Here is a 26,521-nt window from a genome sequence, read left to right as displayed (position 1 = left end):
TAACTGTATTTGTTGAAGCAAACATTCCTCTTACCCTAGCTATTTTCTTTTTTTTCATAAAAGTAGCCTTTAGTATGTCGATAGCCTCTGTCCATACTGCAATTTAAGAGCGTTGTTCATTGAAACATCTACACAGTGAATGGCATATCTTTTTTATTCATTTTTTTAAATTTAGTTTATATTGTGTTATTTTCTTAATATAATCAAGACGCAGTGTTTGTTCACCAAAAGTATATGTTGTATTTTTCCTTATTTGGTATTTATAGCGGTATTATTTTTTTCAGAAATATGATACATAGATTATTCATGTGTAATATAAACAAGAGGCCGTATTAGAACCTTTATCCATCATCTGTTAATTTTGGCTGGAATCTTTCATCAATGATTATTTTTGATGTTCAATCCGTGGCTTAATATTGTCATTTTACCCCTGCTTTTTGAAGTACAAGGAAAGAAGAAATACAAAATATATTCCTATTACACTGAAACTCACTCAAAGTTAAGCTGAACTTGATTCGCCAGTTGCAAAGGCGAATATTTATTTTACAGTAAGCGAATTAAATTTTCAAATCATGAGAAATGGTCTTATAAGGGCAATAACACTTTAAGGGGCCAATTGAGTATTTTGATCATATAGACCTATTTGTAGCACTTTGATGGACATGTTTGCTGTTTACAGTGTATCTGTATTTATTATAATATTCAGGATGAAAATTGAAAACTGCAACATTTCCTTAAAACTATGACCGGATGAATAGCATGTTAATTATTTGGACTATGATATTTCTGACTCTAATTATTATATCTTTTAATTGTCATTATGAACTCAAATATTACCACACAATTATCTTTTGGTTTAAAATATATGTGTCTGCTAATCCGATAATGGACTTCGTATCTACGTGTCAAACACAGGTTTAGCAGATTATCTATACAATGGACAATAATTGCTTAATCCCTAATTACATGTATTTCTTTATTATTCTGTTTTATATACTTCTGAGAAATAATTTATATTCAGTTTTGGATAGGTTCTTAAACCCTTAACACCGGACTCAATATTGTAACATCGTTTATATTCTAGTTGGATCGTTTATTAAATTGTTTAACTTTATATCGACTTGAATCTTCATTTTAATATTCAGCAAATAGTCTGGCTATAAAACCATCAATGCAGGAGCCAAAAAGCCAGATTCCCGATGTGGCTTATTATTTCAGAGCAGGTAGACCTTGACCTAATGAATACTTTATTTTCTTGTTTGATTTGCTCTAAACATTGCTAAATGCTTTAGTTTTTGTGATTTAAGTAAAAACCTGTATTTTACCATATGTTCTATTTTTAGCCATGGCGGTCATGTTTTCAGAGAAAACAGAAAATAAAACAATCCTAGATAACCTAAGAACCATTCAGCTTCAACTTGGTTTAGATTGGTTTAGCAGTTTCAGAGAAGACGATTTTTTAAATGAGAAAAACCTGATAAACAAATTGTTCAAAATTCTTTATAACTGTCATTAATTCCTTAAGGATGTTCGCTTTTCATGTTTTGGAATTTTTGTCAGATTTTCGCAATCCTCTGGTTTTATCCATTTGAATGCCTTAACAAATTTTGCCCTTTGAATCCCATTTTTCTTTTTATAAATCGTTTGCATGTATAATTATAAGCCATTTGTAAAAGTCTTATAAAATCTTATTTATTTTTTAATATTTTTTAAGAACTTTAACTTGTCACAGATAAAGCTATGAAAAATGGTTATTATTTCGAAAACAAGCACATTGACCTCTATATATTTTTTTGCTTTTTGGATTCCGTAATTTATCCCCTATCAATCTATTCTAGTTTATTAAAAGCTATTTATTTTGAAACTGAGTAGCGAACATCTTTAATGGTCATTTGACAATATTAGTCCTTAAACCCGATAATTTACAGATCTTACTTTGCTTAACATTTTTACTGTTTATAGGTTGTCTTTATTTATAATAATATTTAAGATAATAAACAAAAGCTTCAAAAAGTCCTGAGATTTAACAATGTTGTGGCAGCAACCCAACCATGGTTTGTTATATTCATCTGAACATATCAGGGCTGATAGAACTTGACATGATGAACATTATACTACATGTCAGATATTTTTATCTGCTTTAGTTTTTGAGATAAAGGCCAAAAATTGCGTTTTACCCCTATGTTCTATGTTTAGCCTGACATCCATGTTTTTTTACGAAATATACAATAAAACACAAATTGCATTTTAAATACCATAAGGATCATTCAGCATAGGTTTAGTTGAAATATGTTAAGAAAATGTTTGAAATAGATTACACCGGACGGACGACAAAAGCTCATATTTCATTTGAAAAAGTGAGCTAATAAGAAAACATGGATTGACTGGTGTTTATTTTGAATTAATACAACAAACAATATCGTTAACGATAATTTCCTGTCGTAATTGAATGGACATTTTCTATGAAAGTGATCTCACCAACATTTTTATAACAAGAAAAAAGTCATGGGATAACAGATCTATAGACATTTTAAATTAAAAAGAATACATGGAAGCAACCCTTTCTACTTTATAATCAAAACATTCATTTTTTATTACCCCTCCGTGCCGCTAGCTAAGTAAATTTCTCTAAAACCTTGCGTTTGATTTTTTTATTTTTTTCGGTTAGTGTTGAAAAAGACATAACATAATATTCAAGATGCGTTTTCAAGCATTAACGGATTAAATCATAACAGTAATTATTTAAGTAGTTTCAATAAACAATAGACATTAACGATTTTTGTTCTTCAATTTCATAACATCTGACAAAAAATATACCTGATTGTCCCGGATTATATACCACGTCTGCTACTGCGAGCTAAAACAAAATGGTGAATAAATAGTTATAATTATAGCTAGCACAATATTTATCATTGATATGATTTTTAACAAAACAAACTTAATATATTCCACATTTTCCACAATTTCGTTAGTATCGGTTTTTGTCAGGGTCTCACTGTGAAGTAGTGGTTAGATAGTTAGTCAAGTGTAATTGATATGTAAAACAGGCGGATAGAGGAACAGACAGAAAAAAGACGAAAAGATGGAAATAAAGACTAACTGATTGAATGAGTGAAACAATATAACACTGTTGTGGTAATGTGGTCGTTATAATTAAGCTTGTATAAGTTCATAAAGGGATATACGAGTTTAATACAGAAAGACAAAATGTTTTCGAAGTCGAACTTATGTAGCTGTGCCAATATGACTTTGCCAATATGTCGTTTGAAAAATTGAGAGTACTTAAACCTATGGAAAGCAAGTAAAGACTACCAATGAGGTATAGAAATATTTCTTATGCCTTCTTTTTTATTTACAATGTGGTGAACATGTTTAATGTGTTCACAAGTTAATCTCGTTAAATATACGAATGAATATCTTTGTTATAAAAATAAAATTGGAAAATCGTATAAAAAATAGTTGCAAAGTCAGCTAAAATAGACTAAAAATACGCTAAATTAGTTAAACAAATATCATCAAAGATACCAGGCGTATAGTGTGTACGCTAGACTCGCTAAATCTGCCATACTAAAGTACTTTTGACATCTTAAATCAAGTGGCTTTTTTACAAAAAGAATAGCAATACGTGAACCTCAGATCGCTGACTGGTCAACAAAAGATTGTTGCTGAATTTTTGTTTCCATTTGAATTGAGTGATTGGCGGAGAAAATGATGAAGTTAAACCACCTGACTGTTTTAAAATTTGTAATAATGTGAAAATTCTTGTACAAGACAGTTGAAAGTAATGGTGGATAGTTGTGAAAAGAAAAAAGTGTATATGTACAGCTACTATTTGAATATACATTTTAAAGATCGACTATTTCATTTGTCTCTTGGGATTATACATAACTTTTTTGCATACACCTATTGCAAATCCCAGTTTGTACAAACCAATAAAAATATAAATTTAGGACACTCAGTTTGCTTTATAATCTTGATGCATATTTTTTATATATCATATCTTTATATTGAGTGTCCTTCATATTATCAACTCGATATATATTGCATAGATACATTTTCAATGTGAAGTGAAACCCTGTGGCATGCAATGTTTCAGATTTTTACGTTCTATATATTTCTTAAGACTAACACACTATGTTCATTTGGACCTCTTATATAGACTTACTTTGGTCACATAAAACATCTCAAATTTTAAAGATTTCCTGAATTTCTTCAATAAATCAATAAAATATTCTACAGGGAAACTTTGGTTTGAAGAATATCTTGTTTTCAGACGTTTTATGAATAAATACACAGTCATACTATCACAAGAATCTATTTAAATTAGCCATGTAGATATGAAAAATACCAGAATTAATATATTGTACACCAGCCGCGAGTCAAGTCTACAAAGAATCATCAGTGACGCTCGAATGCAAATAGTTTTAAAAAAAAAACTAAATGCTGTACGAATTTAAGTTACCTTTTCCTTAGATAGAAAAAAAAAGAGAAAAATCACATTCGCGGGTGAAATTAATACTTAAGCCTGAAAACAGTATTTTAGCGCAAAATGGTAAATAGAAAGCATGTGCACTTATATGCATTTACGTCATTAAATATACTAATATAATAGTTGAATTCAGATGTCAAACTGCCTATCTCAAGTATTTTGACTCCGGATTCATTGACATTTTATCCGGAAATTTTGTGAATGCAAACCGATAGTGTGCGTATGGACAGGGTGTATAATGTGAATGAATCAAGACATCTGTAGTATAGCTGGTCAACACACAATGAATACAGTTTTCAAAATCGTATCATAGTACACATATTTAGATGCTATAAGGTTTAACTAATAAAAGAAAGGAAAAAAAAGAATTGAAATTGTATAAAAAACATACATTCCTGCTTGTGAACTTTTTCTCCGAAAATAGCTTGAATATGATATAAATAAATACAAATGTCAAATATTTACAGATGGACATTTTATTTATCAAATGAATCTCAGATTCTTTTTAAAGATTATGAACATATTGCTATACATAAAATAATTGGCATTATGATAGCATTTAATATTGTTATGATTTATGTTGTAAAACATTAATTGCTTTTTTGTGAGGTGCAAATACTTAAAATTCCCTTTTGAATTAGAATTACGCCGTATTCTTTTCATTCACGACGTTTAAAATTTAGATATTTAGCTAATTTTGGGTACGCATTCCTGCTTATTGGTGCTCATGCGTTACAAATAATTTTCATAAATGTAAAGACTGATCAAACATGTGAAACATAATGCACGTATACAATTACAATGTTGATCATTATTCTATAATTATTAGGAATAAATTCAGACTCAGTTTAACCTTAACAATGAATATTCTCTTAGTCTGGTAGTATTTATTAATGAAATAACAGATTTTTTTTACAGACAAATCCTTTTGTTTGATTATCTTTCTGCCCTCCGACCACCTTTGCATCATACAACATACAAAAACAAAGAAAGCGTGCGACTACAAAATTATTTATATATTTTAAAAATCGAATTTGTATCACAATTTAATGTATAAAATCAAAAATCAGTTCGTATCAATATATATCGTTTTGAATGTCGCACACTGTACATTCACACCATTTCCGATCGCACATTACACTGTAACAGTATTCCCCTTTACACTATACACCATGGTACAATACACCTTCCACAATTAATAATTATGTTAATTTAATCTCGGTATTTATCAGCTTTTCAAGAATATATATCCCAAATTTTAAGGAGATCAATTTACATCATGTATATTAAAGGGTACTCCTATACAATTTTAATAAATTTATAAATAAACTCATCATAGATACCAGTACTAATTTTTTTTTTAATACGCCAGACGCGCGTTTCGTCTACAAAAGACTCATCAGAGACGCTCGAATAAATACACAAGTATTTTTGCGGCGACATGTCAGTGTTGACATCATTCAGATTCGATAATTCCCCTTCACGGTGTTCACGAACCGGGAAAGAATAAACGACGTTTTTGACAGAAATGGACACATAAAAGATATAAAACAATTTATGTTTATCATGTTTATACTTGCATGGATGAATGAATCTTCCAAAAATCACGGTGAATACGAATGATATGAGGGAAAATTAGGTACAATTTAACGTTAGCTGTTATATAGTTTTTGAGAGCTTACGTAACATCATGTTTATTTCTAACCTCACATATGCGACAACTGTAAATATAATGAACTTGTTTATTACTTAACTTCAATTCTCATAAGGTTTTTACGACTTTAAGATGTCGAACGGCACTAACATCTTTCTAAAAGTTAGTGTGAAGCTCTTTCATTCAAATTCTGTGAGAGAAATGAGAAATGTTAATCTTCGCAGACCAGAAATCTAGGAAATGTCTTTTTAACATTTGTAAATAGGTCACTGATTTTAGTATGGATCAGAAAACTATCACATCTCTCTATCAAAAACATATCCTTTAAGCTATACATTGTTGAAAATTCAGCATTCAGTATTAGATATATTTAATCAATAAAGTCCATTGTTCAAGGATCAAAACCAGCAAACAATATAATACTAGATAAATAAATATTTATTTTCTATTGCTTTAGAAAACAAAAATAAAAAAAAGATGTGTTTATCTAATAAAAAGGCTAAGTATGCTAAACAAAGCCTTTACTTCGTAAGTTTATTGTGAGTATCAATTGATTATTAAATACTGTACATATACTTTTTAGTGGTGTACCTATTTTCACGAATTTCGCGGTAGGTATATTTCCGGGAAAATGAATACACGCGAATACAAATGCAGCTTAGATAAATGTAAATAATCTTCTCGGGAATTTACAACGTTCACCTGGTTTTCCTTAACACGACCTCATTTGAACTGTGAAACTGTTAAAACAACACCAGTGATCCATACAAAAAATCAATAAAGGACAAAAGGTAACAAACAATAACCAAAGCCGATTTGACAGTTTTATTGTGTAACTAAAATTTGTGTTTATTTTGTGAGCAATACCACTGACTGACCTCTTTTTCATAAGTTTATCTTTTGTTTAACAAATTAATACTAAATTAATGAAACTTTAAATATTTAATAAACATATTTACAAATACAAAACTTTTTTTGAAAACAAGTACGTACTGACTGGTAATTAGCTTTCAAATGTCATAGTTTATTTATTCACACAAACAAAATTGTATACAGTGGAGATCACTTCTAACCTCTCATTAGAACTGTCAGAATAATCTGTCACAGAACAGTTATAAACTTTCCTAGAACAGTTCTACCTAGAACAGTTCTACCCTAGAACTGTTCTAAGAAGAACTGTCAGAATCAGTTCTAGGTAGAACTGACTAAATCAGTTCTAGGTAAAACTGTCATGAACAGTTCTAGTATAGAACTGTCTAAAATTGTCAGGATCAGTTCTAGGGTAGAACTGTCCAAATCAGTTCTAACAGTAGAACTGTCAGCAGAACTGACTAAATCAGTCGGGACTGTAGAACAGTTCTAAGTGATGTCACTGCAGTAAGGGCATTTGACAATTTAGACAGACTTACCCATAACAATTATAAATGATATCTGGGAGTCTGGGACGTCAGAAAAATATACTCGATCTGAACATGAATGAAACATTTGCCCCTGGACTTTAGGCTACAAACAAAATCAATCATTCTTCTTTGCCATCTTCAAAGAACCCAAACGACAAATAAGAGGTACAACATATAACAATTTTGTAACTGAGAACATTATAGACCAACAAGTCCGTAACAACAAACTTGCGGTCATACATGTAGTTCCTAATAGTAAGACTGACCAGTTCCAAACCCTCCATCTTTGTGCGCACTGCAGTAGATTGGAACCATCTAGAAGACTCTGTAGTGTGCGTCACTACAACCAAGGAGTTTAAATCAATACTCCCCAGCAAGCGCGACTAATTTATGCACAGACCAACCCGTCACACAAAAGTCGAAAGGCACTGACTTTAGTGACGGTTAATTATTAATAATATTATGGATACAGAGAGAAAATATGGGCACTCTAAATTGATGTGGACAAACTTTTGTAGTCATGGTAGTAATTGTGTCCCAAAGTTGGTGTCATCTTCATCATATAATCCGTCCTGACATAGCTATATATATATATATAGAAATATTATTGGTTTACAATGAGGCCATAAATATTTACATGATAAAGTGTCAATATGTTCAGTTTTGGTTGATGCGGTCAAATAATTTTGTTAAAATGACTCAGTCTGATATATCGAAACTACTGAAATTTGTTTACGATTCACTATTTTGAATAAAAAGAGGACATGTTTGTACTCTAAATTGATTTTGAAATATTTTTGTAGTCAATGTGTTCCAATATCATGAATATTGCTGTCATTTGAATAATACAATCCATCGTGATATGTAACTATACAATGTAAGTAAATTACTATGCGGCTAGATATATATATATATTAAGATTTACATAATAAAGTGCAAATATGGTCAGTTTTGGTTGATACTGTCACATATGGTCAGTTTTGGTTGATGCTGTCAAATATGGTCAGTTTTGGTTAAAGTGGACAAATAATTTGTTTATATGAGTCAGTCTGTGATATCAATACAACTGAAATTAGTTTATGATTCAAAATTTTGAATAAAAAGAGGACATGCTGGCACTATAAACTGATGCGAGCATACTTTTGTAGTCATTGTTTTCCAATATTGCTATCATTTGAATTATACAATCCATCCTGATATCAAATATAAGTTATTTACTGTGCGGCTATTTATATTTACATAATATGGTAATTTTTGGTTGATACAGACAAACATTTTTTTTGTACCAGTCAGCATGGTCAGTCTGAGGTATGAAAACTACTGATATTTGTTTACGATGCAATATTTAGAATAAAAAGAGGACATGCTGGCACTATAAATTGATGCAAACAAAATTTTGTAGTCATTGTGTTCCAATATTGCTATCATTTGAAATATTCAATCCATCCCTACCATTGCCTACATAAAAATATTACGGGTTTACTATGCGACTATAAGATTTACATAAAAAAAGAGCACATACATGTATGGTAAGTTTTGATTGATGCAGTCAACTATGGTCAGTTTTGGTTGATGCTGTCAAATATGGTCAATTTTGATTGATGCAGACAATTAATTTTGTTACATGAGTCAGTCTGAGGTATGAAACTGCTGATATGTGTTTCGGATGCAATATTTTGAATAAAAAGAGGAAATGCTGGCACTCTCAAATGATGCGAAAAAAATTATGGTCATTGATTTCCAATATTGCGGTTATTTGTGTACTACAGTCCCTAAAATTATAACTGAATTACTGTGCAGCTATATAGATTTACATAAAAAAGCAAATATGGTCAGTTTGGGTTGATGTGGTGAAAAGATTGAATTACACAAGTCAGTCTGAGGTATGAAAACTACAGATATTTGTTTACGATTCAATATTTTGAATAAAAAAAGGAAATGCTGGTAATCTCAATTGATGCCAGAGAAAAAAATTGTGGTCATTCATTTCCAATATTGCGGTAATTTGTATACTACAGTCTCTCTTGACGTGAAATTATAACTGAATTACTGTGCAGCTATATAGATTTACATTAAAAAAAAATATGGTCAGTTTGGGTTGATGCGGTCAAAAGATTTTATTAGAAGAGTCAGTCTGAGGTATGAAAACTACTGATATTTCTTAACGATTCAATATTTGAATAAAATGAGGACATGCTGGCACTATAAATTGATGCGAAAAAAAAAATTGTGGTCATTGTTTTCCAATATTGCTGTATCTTTATATTACAGTCCGTCTTGATCGAAAATTATAACTGAATTACTGTGCAGCTATATAGATTTGCAGAAAAAAGAGCAAATAATGTCAGTTTAGGTTGATGCAGTAAAAAGATGTTTGTTAAACGGGTCCGTTAAAGGTAGGAAAACTACTCGTAAACAGATATAATATTTGTTTACGATTCAATATTTTGAATAAAAAGAGGACATGCTGCTATATTAAGCTGATGCAAACAAAATTTTGAAGTCATTGTTTTCCAATACTTGTATAATTTCTATCATTTGTACAATCCATCCTTGCCTAAAAATATAACTGTATACTGCCGTGTGCAGCTACATGTTCATAGATTTACATGATGAAGATCAAATATGGTCAGTTTAAGTTTAATTCAAAAGCATATTTATTTATAATAGTGGATTAGGAAACAAGTTATTACATTTGGTTAATGAGGTCAAATAATTTGTTATACGAGTCACCCCGACTCCCGGAATGACAAAAGTAAAATAATTAAAATGATAAAATAACGGCCTAATTTACGTACAAAAAAATGAACGAAAAAACATAATTTATGTAACGCGTCAACAAATTAAAATCACTGAATTACAGGCTCCTGACATGGAACAGTCACACACATCTCTTGTTTAAAAATATAAATAAGACCGGCAAAATAGCAAAACTCTATATAAATCGCTATTTTGCCGAAGCCTTAATATATCAAATACAAATAGTTCTTAAATCAATTCTAGCCGTAAAATTTATAAATCAATTCTAGCCGTAGAATTTATAAATCAATTCTAGCCGTAGAATTTATAAATCAATTATAACCGTATAACTGTTTGGTAGAACTGTCTAAAATTGTTCTAGGGTAGAACTGTCAGGATCAGTTTAGGTAGAACTGTCCAAAGCAGTTCTAGGTAGAACTGACCAAATCAGTTCTAGGTTAGAACTGGTCTAGCTGGAACTGTCTAAAAGGTGACAGGCTAACAGTTCTACATACTGTTCTAGAACAGTTCTCCTGGCAGATTCTGACTGATTTAATGAGAGGTTAAAAGTGATCTCCACTGTACACGTGTGTCGGATCAAAAATTATGAAGTCACTTGGTATCTAATTTTTCTTGAGTTAGAATAGCAGTCAGAAATTCCTCTTTCTGTTTTTCGAAATTATTTGGAAATTTACGCGCTGCTTTAGTTAATTTCCGTTGAACATATCCCATGCGGCGTAGAAAGGATTGGACACAAGAATTACAAAGTTCAATGGAGCCTCCAAATTTACTTAATAACTACCGATCTTTAGCCACTATTGTCCGTCTTGCAGTAGCAAACAAAAAAGGACGGTCCACTATCCCACCAGCAAGTCGTAAGTTCCTTATATATTCTTGGACTTCGGCATCGTATTTTCCAAGAAGGGTATGCTGTCCTCTTTTTCCCCTTTGAAGCAAAGGTTCGGAATCGGAATCAGATGAATGACACATCTTTTGTAGCAAATATCCTTTTTTCATCGTTCTTATGGTGGATTCATTGATGTGCTTAGTCATGTTGACAGCGAAATGTGTATACATTAACACCATTTATAAGTAAACAATGCAGCTTTATCTATCACTCGAAACTCAATTATTAATAAGATGAATAGCGACGAACCTGTAGGCTAAAATACTTTTAAACAACTTACCTCAAAATATAAGCAAACTCCTTCTATATTAGGATGTTTTTGATGGACTTTGACACTGACTTCTATCGTATAAAAAAGGGCTCATCTATTTGTGACAACCCCAAACTTGAAGTTGACAAAACATTCTAGCCAGTCTTGTGTCGCAAAGTCGCATATAATGACATCATATTTATATATCGATGTAATCATCGAAAATCAATACCTAAGTTTTTTAAGTGGGACGAAAGATACCAGTGTAGCAGTTTAACTCATAGATTGAAAATAAACTGACATTGGCATGGCTAAAAAAAAAAGACAAACGGACAAATAATAGTACAGGAGACACAACATAGAACACTAAAGACAAATCAACACGAACCCCACCAAAAACTTGGGGTGGTCTCAGGTGCTCCGGAAGTGTAAGCCGATCCTGCTTCACATGTGACACCCGTCGTGTTGCTTATGTGACCAAAAATTCGGTAAATAGTCCAATTCGGTAGTCACATTCGTGAAAAGGGAAGGTTTTTGAAGTTACGACATAAGGAACATATACGATATCAATTTATAATTAAATGCGGTTCCTTCAACCAACATATTAAGTAATAAATCTCAAGACTTTACACCGTTGTTTAAATTTCATTTATATGAAAGTATGTTGCCTATAATTAAGATGATAACTAACAGTGTTTCGGGATTTTTTACGTATGCTGTTAAAGCATGGGTCCCTTTTCCTTGATTTAACAAGATATTCTTTGAATATTACGTATATGTTCACACACTGTTATACTTTTGGGTTTTTTGGATGTGCACATGTGATAGGTAAATATTGTAACATTTTAGTTTTTTTAATATGAGATTTAACATCAATGATGTTATTATTATGGAATCTTTCACCTTTGTACGTTTTTTGGTATCTAAATAGGTTATAATAGATCTTGACACCTCAAATGTGAATTTAAGCAGAGGATCAATTTTGTTCGCTATGTATAAGCTGTAATCAATTCTGAAATGAATGCACGTTTGAGTTTAATTTTGTCTATTGAAATTCAATATATTATCGTGTTTAACATACTTTTAATTTCGCATTTGACGTTAGCTACTTTAAGTAGAGTATACCAGAACAATTCCTGAAAACCACTATAGAAACTTTACAAATTGTTTTTCATAAATAGATAATGAGTACACCATATCCGAGCAAGGTTCGCTTGATTAGCACGACTAATAAAATGGAACCTCCCTGAGAAGCTTCTTACGTAGCAAACAGCCAATGAAATAACAGCTTTAGAAATGGAATGTTCACATATGTGTTACTTTGTATATTTGTTTTAACCATACTAGTTGTAAACGATCTTTTTTTTAAATGGATTTCGTTAGTACTTAATAATTGCTCAAATATATTTACCTCCTGATTTTCATTTATTTTTATTGATTCTTCTCCATCGTTAACCCCATCTTGGCCTATCATAGCTATCATTTCCCCATAATCAAGTTGCTCTTTCTCTTCTCTATCCAAGTCAGCCCATGGGGTTTGCTTACAAATTAAAGGAACGCATAATTCAACAATCATCAATATGAATAAAATATTTAAACACACATAAAAGATGTAACAGTGCGACGTAATCTAAGAAATATTTTGATTTATTTACATTTTTTTCTAATTCTATACGACCTCAAACATTATCAAAGACAACTGCATTACCAATTTTAAAATGGTGACACTCTTGGAGTTATCATTTACAAATACCATGGATATTAAAAAAAAATCCTACCTGTAATTAAAAATATACGAGTGTAAATGAATATATTTGATGTGTCTTACATGGAAATCTGTATCAAAATGCTAATGTGTAACTTGTGAACAAAAAGTACATTATTCATTTAGTGATTATAGCTACACGTTGAATTTCAAACGTTTCGTCATGCATAGATTTTCCAAATTTTACATTTTACCATCTTATGACAGAACAAAAATAGAATACAGCTACTTTTGATTTAATGTCACATAAAAGTAATCTGGAGTAACCTTTACGAGTTTCTACAATTTAATAACTTCATCGAAACCTTTAAACAAAATATACTTGTAATTTCTGGTCTCTTACCTAGTAAACTTATACAAATAAAATAGAATTACGACATGTCGTTCCGTAAACCACTATAGAAACTTTATAAATTGTTTTCATAAATAGATAATGAGTACACCATATCCGAGCAAGGTTCGCTTGATTAGCACGACTAATAAAATGGAACCTCCCTGAGAAGCTTCTTACGTAGCAAACAGCCAATGAAATAAAAGCTTTAGAAATGGAATGCTCCTCTCCGACGTATCCGATGTATCAATAAAGTCAACTGTTTACCTCAACCAATCAAATTGTGTACATTGCAAGTGTAGTACAATTTGAATATTCCCAGAACGTATTTGACGTATATATTCAAATCTCTTAAATATGAGCAGCTGTTTAAAAAAATCAATATGAACTGCTCTGAATAGGAATTCCACATTTTGACCCTTGTTTTGATTTGTGACATAAAACAATTCACAAATTTATCACGTGAAACATAAAACAAGAATGATAGAATATCATTCAATGGATACCTAAAATAGAGTATTCCAGAGAGGTTTCTGTAAACAGCCATACATTTGGTGGTAGAAATCAGAAAGGTGGCACCGACTGCCAAAGATGGGCCCGCTCCAGTCATGCTTTCGTGATTCCATATATAACCAACAATATGTTACCCCTGAAAAGCCTCTGTACTTATAAATCAGTTAAAGATCAAAGTCCGCTTGATTAGAACGACAGATAAAATGGAACCTGCCTGTGAAGTTTCTATATGTATCGAACAGTCAGTGAACTAACATCATCGCAAATCGAATGTTCTTCCAACGTATCCGACGAATCTAAAAGGTTTACTATTGACCTTAACCAATCAAATCAAGTGTGTTATTAGCACATGGAGTGAAATTGAATACTTCCCAAATATGTTTACGTACATGTATCATAAATGTTTGAAATCTATGTAGAACATGTAGAAGGGGGAGCTTTTAAAATAACATGAATTACTTGGATATGAATAATTATATATGCTTAAGACGTTCAACAAATTAGCAAAATGTTATTTTTATAATCAAACACGCCTACCCTGTTATGATGACTCATTACAAAGCGATTTCGCTTGACCCATATTGTTTGCTTTCATTTGCTATGAAATTTGAATGTCAAATATATAAAAATCTAGTTTTAAAATATAATAATAATGGAATTTGAAGCGAGATGATATTTTTTTAGTTTCTGTATTAAACATTTAAAGGACAAAAAAATCGACCTGAACACGCTTTGAATTCAACAGGCGTGCTTGACTTTACACTTGATTCCCGAAGTTATATTTTGTTCTGATTAATAACTTTGAAAATCATTCTTCGGTACCCATTTTAACTGTACCGCACGTATATGCATACTTTGATACGTATACGTATCTAAATTACTCAGTTCTGCAACACCTCTACTAAGATCGAGAGGATAATCCAATTTAATTCAACTTTTTTTCGTGATCGCACAAATTTTGAATGATCATACACATCATATGTCATATAAGTATATTTTCACATCAAAAAAGGATATTTGAAAATGATAAAAGGATTCATACACATCATATAAGTATATTTGCACATCATATATAAGTATATTTGCATATCATTTAGAATGTTTACACATCATATAAGGATATTTACTCACATCATTAAGATACAATTTAACATTATATAAAGGTAAATGCACATCATTTAGTTAAAATGGTCTTAATAAGAGACTTAATGCATTTCTTAAAAATGTGCCCATGCAACAATTATAATTGCGATGAATATATTAAAGAAGCAGCTGAAATACTGAATGCAGATACAACCTTACTATACCGTTGTAACAGTCACGAAACGAACGGTTCGGCAAACTAAGGGAAATATCTTTCATTGATACCAACAAACATACAAAGAACAAACAAAAATATGTATGTTAAATTAAAATAGATTACAGTAAATAAACAAGTAATAATGTGTTCACATATGTGTTACTTTGTATATTTGTTTTAACCATACTAGTTGTAAACGATCTTTTTTTAAATGGATTTCGTTAGTACTTAATAAGTGCTCAAATATATTTACCTCCTGATCTTCATTTATTTTTATTAATTCTTCTCCATCGTTAACCCCATCTTGGCCTATCATAGCTATCATTTCCCCATAATCAAGTTGCTCTTTCTCTTCTCTATCCAAGTCAGCCCATGGGGTTTGCTTACAAATTATAGGAACACATAATTCAACAATCATCAATATGAATAAAATATTTAAACACACATAAAAGGTGTAACAGTGCGACGTAATCTAATAAATATTTTCATTTATTTACATTTTTTTCTAATTTTATACGACCTCAAACATTATCAAAGACAAATTCATTACCAATTTTAAAATGGTGACACTCTTGGAGTTATCAGTTATAAATACCATGGATATTAAAAAAAATCCTACGTGTAATTCAAAATATACGAGTGTAAATGAATATATTTGATGTGTCTCACATGGAAATATGTATCAAAATGCTAATGTGTAACTTGTGAACAGAAAGTACATTGTTCATTTAGTGATTATAGCTACACGTTGAATTTCAAACTTTTCGTCATGCATAGACTTTCCAAATTTTACATTTTACCATCTTATGACAGAACAAAAATAGAATACAGCTACTTATGATTTAATTTCACATAAAAGCAATCTGGAGTAACCTTTACGAGTTTCTACAATTCAATAACTTCATCGAAACCTTTAAATAAAATATACTTGTAATTTCTGGTATCTCACATAGTAAACTTATACAAATAAAATAGAATTACGACATGTCGTACCATTATTTTATGTGAAGTGTCATCCGTTTCGAAATGGTTGTATTATGCTCTGGAATTTTTATTTTTATTGTATATGATAAAATCCTTTGCGAACAGCACATGCTATATCAGGTTCTGTGAGAAATATCACGGAAATACCGTTATTGAACACAAGTAAAGTAAAAACGTCCGAATCTAATTAGCTTTAACAAAAAAAAGTATTGATTTCAAATTTTGAAGTCTTATCTCAAATTATGAAAAAGCATTTATGATCAAAATATTCCATTTAATTCAATAGGAAACTGAAACCATGCAATTGACTTTTTGGCAGAGAGAAATCACAGGGAATGTCAGTCCAACAAAAGTGGCCCTGCATGAACGTACATTTTTTTCTGTTTAGTTATAAGGAAGTATCTAGATTTGTATTGATTCCATAAAAGAATGCATGTGTAAACAACATAACAGAAGTATGGGATAGTTGTCGAACAACGGCAAGTCTTATGTATGGCTCTGAATTATCTTCCCTAAATTAAAACATTGACCAAATACAAAAACTTATTTAACAAAACACATTATTCCATATAAATTATTATCCAACAGCACATAAATGTTACATTTTCAACATTAAACTACCCTGGTGCTTCTTTTTTTTTCTACAGATGTTTTGAAGAGTTCAAATGCTTTAATAAGATTAAGGTTGTGTATTGTATCTAACAAAATCCCAAATACTTTAGTTTCAAGTGAAAATTGATGTAATGAAAAGTGATGTTTATAATCGTTGAACTCTTTTGTAACACCATTGTATCATTCTTGCGGTTTAGAATTAAGAAAATGCAAAGAAGGCTAGTCTTCTCCTTTCAATAAATACAATGATAAACATGATACCTGTATATTTTGTTCCGTTTGTAGTGGAGTCTTTTCAGGTGGATCTTCATCCCTATAATGTCAAATATTGAAACGTTTAATCCTATAATAAACATTATTTGATATTAAAAAGAAGTGATATTCACCGCGCTATCCATCACATGATTTAAGTGTATAACTATGGTAGAATGTTTGAAGCGCAATTGGTTTTGATAAATAGCTGCATCATTTTTGTCTTTCTTTGAATATTCTTAATTTATCTTACAATACATGTCTTTTAGTGAAGTTAAAATGAGGTTCAATTGTCTTTTGTAAAACTGATATTCACTATGGCTGTTGTTTGCATATATAGAAAATGTGTTTACATTTGTATTTCAAACGCTTTGAACATAACAGATAATCATTGCTGCATTTGATATTCTATTGAGGAAAATGAAAAGATATTAGTAAGACTGATCAACGCTAGGGTGTAGAGTGGTTCCAAAGGAATACAACGAAATTACTTTTTAATAACATAAATGATTGCTTTCTTTAATATCTATTTAAATGTATTTTTTAACACTTTAGAACATTTGTATTTTATAATTCCATAAAGTGGTACTATTCTAGTAGGTTCCCTATATGGTTTGAATTTTGAACAAAACAACATTTTTAAAAGTATGAAAATGAAATTCAAAATGCTAAAAAGCTAAATATTTGAATAGTGTTACAAGTGTTTGGTGTTCAATTGATTTTGGTAAACAGTTGTCATGAATTACATTTTCCTTCTTTATGAAAACGAAATAAAACTAATATTGCTGTTTGTTTCAATAAATTCATTTTTTTTTTAATAGTCAGTTTTTTACCTTCCCCTTGCAGCACCAATTTACTGAAGTGTAACATGGTTTTGGAATATTATAACATCAAATACAACTGTAAAGATCTCTCTCTCTCTCTCTCTCTCTCTCTCTCTCTCTCTCTCTCTCTCTTATATAAGTAATAGCATGTACCGTTCATACATTGCACGATGTTTGCCCAAATATAGGAGTAAAAAATATTGTATCAATAATTTCCATAGAGGCCCACAGTTTTTGAAGTGAAAAAATGCTTTTCTATTTTCTTTGCCATATACTGTTCTATATTATAAGAGTAATTCCTCTATTTTTAATTCAAATGCATAAAAAAAAACTTTTTCAGTTTGCAATATTGATATGCAGCTTATACTCCCATTTTTGAAAATATTACTACCGAAGGATGTGCATGTTTCACAAAAAGACTATTGTGTAAAGTCAACAATGTGACGGAGGTTTTGCACACCAGCAATTCACCATCTATTATCAGTCAGGGGCGTTACTTAAACAAGTAATTTTTTTAAGTTACTTATATAAGTAATTTTTGTTTAAAAAAAAATAGAATTACTTAACAGAGTTATTTTAATTTTTAATAGAAACATAGACTAAATGTAGTTTTCATGAATTTTTACATCACTTTATATCATAAAACAAAGAATTTAATCGATTTGAGAGGAGTATAGAAATAAAGGGTTAATTTAAAAATAATGACAAAAATATGACTTGAATAAGTTATTTTATACATTTTTGAAAACAATTAGGAATTACACTTATTTTGGGAACATATGTGATTGATTTTGATTACAAATTATAAATAACTTCAAGTCTTAATTAATTATCAAGTATCTATCTATTTATATTAGTCTACCTTCAAGATTTTGGAGGAAAATGATAATTTGATAGTCCCAAAAGACCAATCTTTGACCAAGAAGCGTCGGTATGAAAGATAAGTGCGTCAGAAAGTTAATTAGTGTTTCAGAAGAATTAGATTTTATATTTCATGGGAAAAATAACCAGATGACTATGAAAATTTGTTAAAGTTAGTAAAATGTGTATTATTGGACACCTATAAAAATATTATTCAGAAAAGTTACTTATATAAGTTATATTTAAAATAGCCTCGTTTTCAACATTACTTGTATAAGTAATTTTAATTGTTACTTGTTTAAGTAATGCCCCTGACTGATTATATGATGGGAAATCTACAACTTGTGCAAAATTTCAAATTTATATACTTCAACCTAACAAATTGTGCTATTCTCCGTGTCCTCAAACTAGACATAAGGACACCTGAATGGTTTGAAATCTATTTTTGTTTTCTCCTGATACCAAATTATATCTTAAAAACAAATTGTGTTCTTTTAATGTTTTATGTAATATTTTGCAGAAACGAAAACATAACAGAAAAATGCTAAAAGAAAGACTTCGTACATGCATCATTTTTTTTAGGCAGTTCATAAAACACTGGTAACGAACTGTACAAATCATAATGAGTACAACATTACAATTTGTACACAACATATATATCAAAAACTTCTGTGCACGATTTTTATCATTTTTTACGCATCCAAATGGTATAATCGTAATGTGTTTCCTCTCGGTTTGATATGGTTTGAAAAAAGGGCAAATAGGTAATTGTCGTGTTTAAAGCTCATAATTTACCGATTGTCACCTTTAAATCAATAAATAACAAAGAAACATGGATATTGAGCACGCATATAACATGTACAATAAGATAATAGTTTTTTACGATGACAGATTCATGCGTAATGTGATCACTAGGTTTTTACGAGAAAGGTGACGCTGAGTTCACAGCATACGGAAAACATATTCGCGAATTGTTTACTGGAAAAAAACTATTAAATTAAAGTAAATTTCTTCTAAATTTATAAAAAAATTGTAGTATTTTCTTGAGGACAAATTATATGTAAATAAGTTGAAATATAAAAACTAGCCATTTAGTAAAAAAAAAACATCATTTTTTTCCATTTGACGTTAAAACATAAAACGATTACTACGAACAAAGTGCGAATCGGACACACGATTTATTTGTTTAAGAGGTACCGGTACCATGTGGTAACGTCTGCCTTCATTCTGCTTCCCATGTTCATCGTCGTTCATCAGCGAAGTGTTGCATTACATTAATATTCAAGCAATATTATCAGACTTACAATACATCAACTTGTAAATCAACCTCGAAACCTAAATTATTTGATTGATTGATTGTTTGTTGTTAAACGGACAGTTGAAAATATGAAATGCATGTTCGGACGAAAAATCAAAATTTATCAATACTATTGTAATACTCTAGTTTATGGAGCAGATTCAAGATTTGTACTTTGTACACATGGTGAGGTTTGGGTTGTTTATAGGCCTTCGAATTGCGGCATGATATATCATTCATTCGAAGCATTATTTCTGTTTTCATGTTAATGGTAGCTGAAAATGATGTTAGGAAGAATACGAGCAGCACCAGAGGTCAATTTTGATAACCAATGACGAATGAGGATATATGTTTGAAAAAAGAAATGCATAAACGTAACAAAAACAAGACTTACAACGAGCATTATCAATCAATTCAATTAGTGTTAAAGGAGACAACCGAAAACATGTGAAAAATAGTTGTGATATAAGTATTGACAGTGTTAAAATTAATTTGAAAGTGATTTTTTTCTCAAGAAACCGTTTTGATGAGTGACATTGTATTTCTCAGTTTTTCTTTAGTTATATTTTTGCTCTCATGAGAAAAAATGGCGGAATTGATAGTTTTATTTTTTAAAGATTTGACTGTCTTTACCTGTATGAAACCATTATGATACCTTCAGCTGTCCAAGAAAGAGGAGAGTTATTCTTTAGAATTTTGGACAGTTAAAAGTAACATTATGGTTTATTACAGGTACCTGATAATTCAATCACTGAAATAAAAAAGGATACAACAATAGAATGACGTCACTACAATGTTTTAATTATCCATACTAAAGAGAATGCATATAGTGTCAGAAATGTGGTGTCCTTGGACATTGATGAGTTCATTAACGGATTTCCTAACGAATGCTTTCTCTTCTAATTTACAAAAACTGCAACTTCTCTATTGTTCCAATAAGATCCCTAACTAAGGTCTGTCATTTATTCTCTAATTAACATTCTTTCTATTAATTGAAGTCACATTAATTTCGCAATGTTTGCCTTTTACACAGTTTTCTAAAGACTGGATCTCTAACTCAAGTCTTTTGAGTATCTCTTTTTTTTCTTAAATAAACAACATCAACACAATGATTCTCTCTCACGTTTACACTGTTAAGAAATCGCACATCCAGATGAATGTACAATTTGATGTGTTGCAGCTTGATTGGCCTAAATACTACAATATTTCAATAAAATAAAAAAATAAATTTTTGTAATCAATTTGGACATGTTGGAGGATAATCATGTACTAGTTATTTACAAAAACTGTCAAACAAAAAATTAAATTTTTGCCAAAATTGAGTACTTGAGATGCAATCTCAAACTTAAATGACACTTTATAAGTATAATTTAAGAAAAAAAGAATTTACAATAATGAAGAATACAAAACTATGAATACGTGTATTTGTTTTTATTACAGTAAAACAAAATATCTAGTCCATATTGTCTACTCTGTCAATCAACAGTTATTGTAAAAAAAAATTTCACAAAGCATGTACATTTAGGATCGGTGATACAATTTTGCAGTCTGATACAGGTGAAATACACATTTTCTAGTCACGTTTGACAATAGATCAAAAGTTACTGATAAACACATTTTATCAACCATGAGTGACTGTTCAATATATCAAATGATAAACTTTATGATTAAACAATAGTTCAATAAATTGTTTCCTTAGATCATGATACACAAAATGTTCCTATTCGACATGCCCTCGTTTTTGGATGCTATCTTGCTCCTTCGTCTTAATTTGCAATGATTTGAATAATGTTATGAGTAGACATAACTTAATTATGAAAAAAATAATTGATAACCAAAAACAATCGAATACCTTACATATATTCAAGGAATTACTAGTATGCATGTACATGTACAAAAACTGAATAATCAAAGGGAATAGAAAAGGCAAAAGCAATGATAATGAAGGAACGAAGGTCCACAGCACATAGAGAGAGTACTACAGAATTTATTCTGTTTGTTAGTACTCATAACCCAAACAATCCTGACATATTCAAAGTCATAAAAGCAAATTTGCCGGTTTTACAAAAAAAAAAAAAAAATAAATAAAAAAGCTTTTCCCAACAGAAAAATTCCTGAAAAGTAAAAGACAGCCTTTAAAAAGATTTAAACAAGGTCTAAATTTTAAGACCCAACTCGAATAAAATACAACGTTTTAAATTGTAATGACCCTAGATGTGGTCTTTGTGAATATATGAAAACCAGGCCGCAGATAACATTACTCAACGGCCAAACAATTGTTTCAAATACAGACATTTATTGCAAAACGGTAAACCTAATTTACTGTATTGTATGCAGCACTTGCAAGGAATTTTACATCGGACAGATTGGTAATTCAATATGTCAAATAGTCCGTATTTACAGACAAAATATACGAGATCCAACCATACGAATGCAAGATGTAAGCGAACATTTCGAAAAGTGCAGTAGGGGAAAATTTACCGTATTTCCATTCTATAAAATGAACGAATATAGTAAATATAAAAGACTGGCAAAGGAAGCACTCTTTATAAAGATCTTTCAATTAAAATTAAACAGATCTACGTAAACACATTTGATTTATCTCCCCTTACCATTATTGTAACGTAACGAGCGTTACCAATAGTAGTGTTGTCAAGGAAATTGTTAACACGTCTCCTGAAGATTGCCAGAAGGCATGCAAGAGCTAGTGGCAACATTTAAACGAACTGGTATTATTTGATGTGAAATGTAGTCTGCAAATTTTTGAATTATAATATATACATATACAAACTCGTGACACTTGAAGAAGGCCATTTGTTGAGCCGAAATATTTGTCTACACGATTTAATAACAACATTTTCGTATTATAACATCTTATATCAGTACAGTTGTGCAAATCCTTAGACTGAGTTATATATATATATCGTCAAAATGATTTTCTCCGGAGGAAGAAAGAAGAATTATTCATAAACATTCTCAACCCGGGATTAAATGATAAATGATATTCTAATTTTAACGTAACATTTTAAAGTCTTAAAATGACATTAGTAGTCTTCCTTGTATTTGTTAACGTCATACTACTGTTAACGTCAATCAATTGTTTTATTTATATACAAGTCACATTACCTGAAGATCTGCGGAAGCAGTGAAAGTACTAGTAAAAAAGTGATGCATTGAAACCGTTATTATCTTTTAATAATTTTCTTATATATATATATAGATATATATTAAAAATTAAATACACAAAAAGAGTTTTAAAAGCAGCATTGTCTAGCGCTTTCATCCATCTTGGGACTTTTCAAGACTATGAACGTCGTTATGAACGTCGTTATGGGGAACACATTAGTATTATAACGTAACGTCATTGTTCGTAAAATATAAGTAGTATGACGCAACGTTATTGTTCATGTAACTACTAAGCATTAAGCTTGGCGTCAAACACTTTTATAAATTTTCTTTCTAGTTCTTTACGGTATTCTTCTGTTGGTTCTGTACATTTGAAGAACGGGAAAAATTTGAATTTTCCTCCCGCACAAATATCTAAATGTTCGCTCAACGGAATTTGTCTGTACTCGGGTTGCCGTTGAGCGAACATTTAGATATTTGTGCGGGAGGAAAATTCAAATTTTTCCCGTTCTTCAAATGTACAGAACCAACAGAAGAATACCGTAAAGAACTAGAAAGAAAATTTATAAAAGTGTTTGACGCCAAGCTTAATGCTTAGTAGTTACATGAACAATAACGTTGCGTCATACTACTAATATTTTACGAACAATGACGTTACGTTATAATACTAATGTGTTCCCCATAACGACGTTCATAACGACGTTCATAGTCTTGAAAAGTCCCAAGATGGATGAAAGCGCTAGACAATGCTGCTTTTAAAACTCTTTTTGTGTATTTAATTTTTAATATATAATTCTGTACACCGCTTGAAAAGAAACTTTTTTTGTATAGATATAAGAAAATTATTAAAAGATAATATATATATAAACAAGTCTAAATTGAAAAGTAAGTTAAAAGTTAAAACCTGATTCCGTTGGAAAAAAACCGCAAATCTGGTGTACCAAAAAAAAAATTATGTTTGTGGCAGAACATCTTGGCCACAAGTTTATTGTGTTCTGTTTAGTATTTTATTTATATTAAAATCCATTTTGTTACATCTTGCAATCAATTTTATTTAGCAATCGCCAATGGCAGTCCGCAGGGTTAAAGAACAACAGGTGTTCGACCTGTTAATCAAATGCGTTTTGTTTAAATATACAAAATATAACCGATCAAGCGAAACCTTATTTTAAGATATGTATGGCTAGTATGCCCAACAGTAAAGTAACTTGCAACCAGGACCGCTCAACATCGATTGATAAAATAATGCCTTTGTTACTTGATTTGTATATTACAGGTTAGATACATTTGTAAATGAAGAACGCCTAATGCTGGTTGTTATACACATTTATCCGTAAACTGTCTTTTATAAATCGAAACGATGGGGGTAACACTAATTACGCGATTTGAATGCGCAATTGAAAAAATATATCAATTTGTGTAAGGCGTATATATGTTATATAAAATCTTGGAGTTCTGGACCGTTTGAAAATATAGCAACAATCTTTAAAAAAAAAATTGTTCATCAGATAAAATCGATTAACAATTGCAATAATAATTAAAAACCAATTGTTCAGAGAACAATTGAAAGTCTTTCCACACCAAAGAAATTTGGATAAGAAGGTAGTTTCTTCATACTGATGCGTTAAATGATGGGTTAATTATCCTTTTGAGTGATATAAGGGAGATAATATGCTACTTCCGGTCAAATGAATGTCACATTCGGTCTCATATGATAGCTTCTTTCACACTGATTCCAAAAATATATAGTTTTTATATACTTTTGTATGTAGAATGGGAGATAATTGGCCACTTCCGGTTTGTTGGAAGTCATTTTTAGTCTTCAGTAATCTGTTCATGTATCTATATGACAAAATATATGGATTCTGAGTACTTTTATGTGAAAAAATTGCAAAAAAGTTACTTCCGGTTTTCTAAAGGTCACTTCCGGTAGCCATTTTTCAAGGTCATTTGTCACTTAACCTTTTGTATAAGGTCAAATGTCTTTATAATGAACTTAATTGAAGTTATAATCAAATAACCTCATATCAAGACATTCCAGGGGCACCAACTCCTATAAGATGCCATTTAATTGTATAAGACTAAACGTAGCATATCTTCATTACAATAAAGCAGACATTTTGCACTTGTTCTTTTATATGTATCTCTCACAGTGTCAGAGAAAATGCAAAAACAAGCAAAGGTCACAATTGAGAACTTGACCTTGACCTTTGACCTTGACCTAATTTTCTAAGTTAGGACCCAGGGAACTCAAATAAAAACATTCCAGGGTTATACGGTTAACGGTTTATGAGATAAAAAAACATACGAACAAATTTATTCCGTAAAGGTAGATAACTCCTTTAAAATTTCATCGAATCGCTTCGATCCAAATACTCCAAAAATTCCTGAGGATGTAACGAACAATTTGTAAAAAGAATTTTGTCGCTATCTTTTTTTGTTACGAAGGAGATACGCTCTGATGATAAACAGTGAATAGGGAGATAACTCTTACAAAGAAAATGGTTCGGCTTAGCAGGGTGAAATTTAAAAGCGCATAAACTATACGATACAATATGAGAAATATCTAAGCGACACATTGCGAAACAAACATTTATCGCAAGAACAAAAGTTGGCGGAAAAAAAAAAAAATAATAATAATTAAAAACCAATTGTTCAGAGAACAATTGAAGGTCTTTCCATATCAAAGAAATTTTGATAAGAAGATAGTTGTTCATACTGATACGATAAATAATGGTTTAATCATATTTTTAAGTGATATAAAGGAGATAATATGCTACTTCCGGTGAAATGAATGTCACTTCCGGTCTAATATGATAGCTTCTTTCACACTGATTCCAAAAATATATAGTTTCTATATACTTTTGTATTAAGAATGGGAGATACATGGTCACTTCCGGTTTGTTGGAAGTCATTTTTAGTCTTCAGTAATAAGTTTATGTATCTATATGACAAAATATATGCATTCTGCGTACTTTTATACGAAAAAATTGCAAAAAAGGTTACTTCCGGTTTTCTCAAGGTCACTTCCGGTAGTCATTTTTCAAGGTCATTTGTCATCCAACCTTTTGCACAAGGTCAAATGCCATTAAAATGGACTTAGTTGAAGTTATAATCAAATAACCTCATATCAAGACATTTCAGGGGCACTAACTCCTATTAGATGCTATTTAATTGTATCAGACCAAATGTAACATATCTTCATAACTATATAGCA

The 26,521-nt window shown here is 30.6% G+C and overlaps 2 protein-coding genes across 4 annotated transcripts in view; one reads left to right on the top strand and one right to left on the bottom strand.

Moving 5' to 3' along the window:
• Positions 1 to 26,521, top strand: part of LOC143071140 (uncharacterized) — a 433,270-nt gene that overhangs the window by 156,725 nt on the left and 250,024 nt on the right. The window lies entirely within an intron of this gene.
• LOC143071129 (uncharacterized) overlaps positions 1 to 26,521 on the bottom strand; it is a 350,370-nt gene that overhangs the window by 228,975 nt on the left and 94,874 nt on the right. Inside the window, exons 4-6 of the mRNA XM_076245257.1 lie at positions 17,206 to 17,257; positions 15,602 to 15,730; positions 12,851 to 12,979 (exon numbers count right to left, since the gene is read on the bottom strand). Coding sequence (XP_076101372.1) covers positions 12,851 to 12,979; positions 15,602 to 15,730; positions 17,206 to 17,257 — 310 coding nt within the window. The remainder of the gene's footprint in view (positions 1 to 12,850; positions 12,980 to 15,601; positions 15,731 to 17,205; positions 17,258 to 26,521) is intronic.

Source organism: Mytilus galloprovincialis, chromosome 1 (assembly GCF_965363235.1).
Source record: "Mytilus galloprovincialis chromosome 1, xbMytGall1.hap1.1, whole genome shotgun sequence".
Lineage (NCBI taxonomy): Eukaryota > Metazoa > Mollusca > Bivalvia > Mytilida > Mytilidae > Mytilus > Mytilus galloprovincialis.
This window is presented reverse-complemented; position numbering and strand designations above follow the sequence as displayed.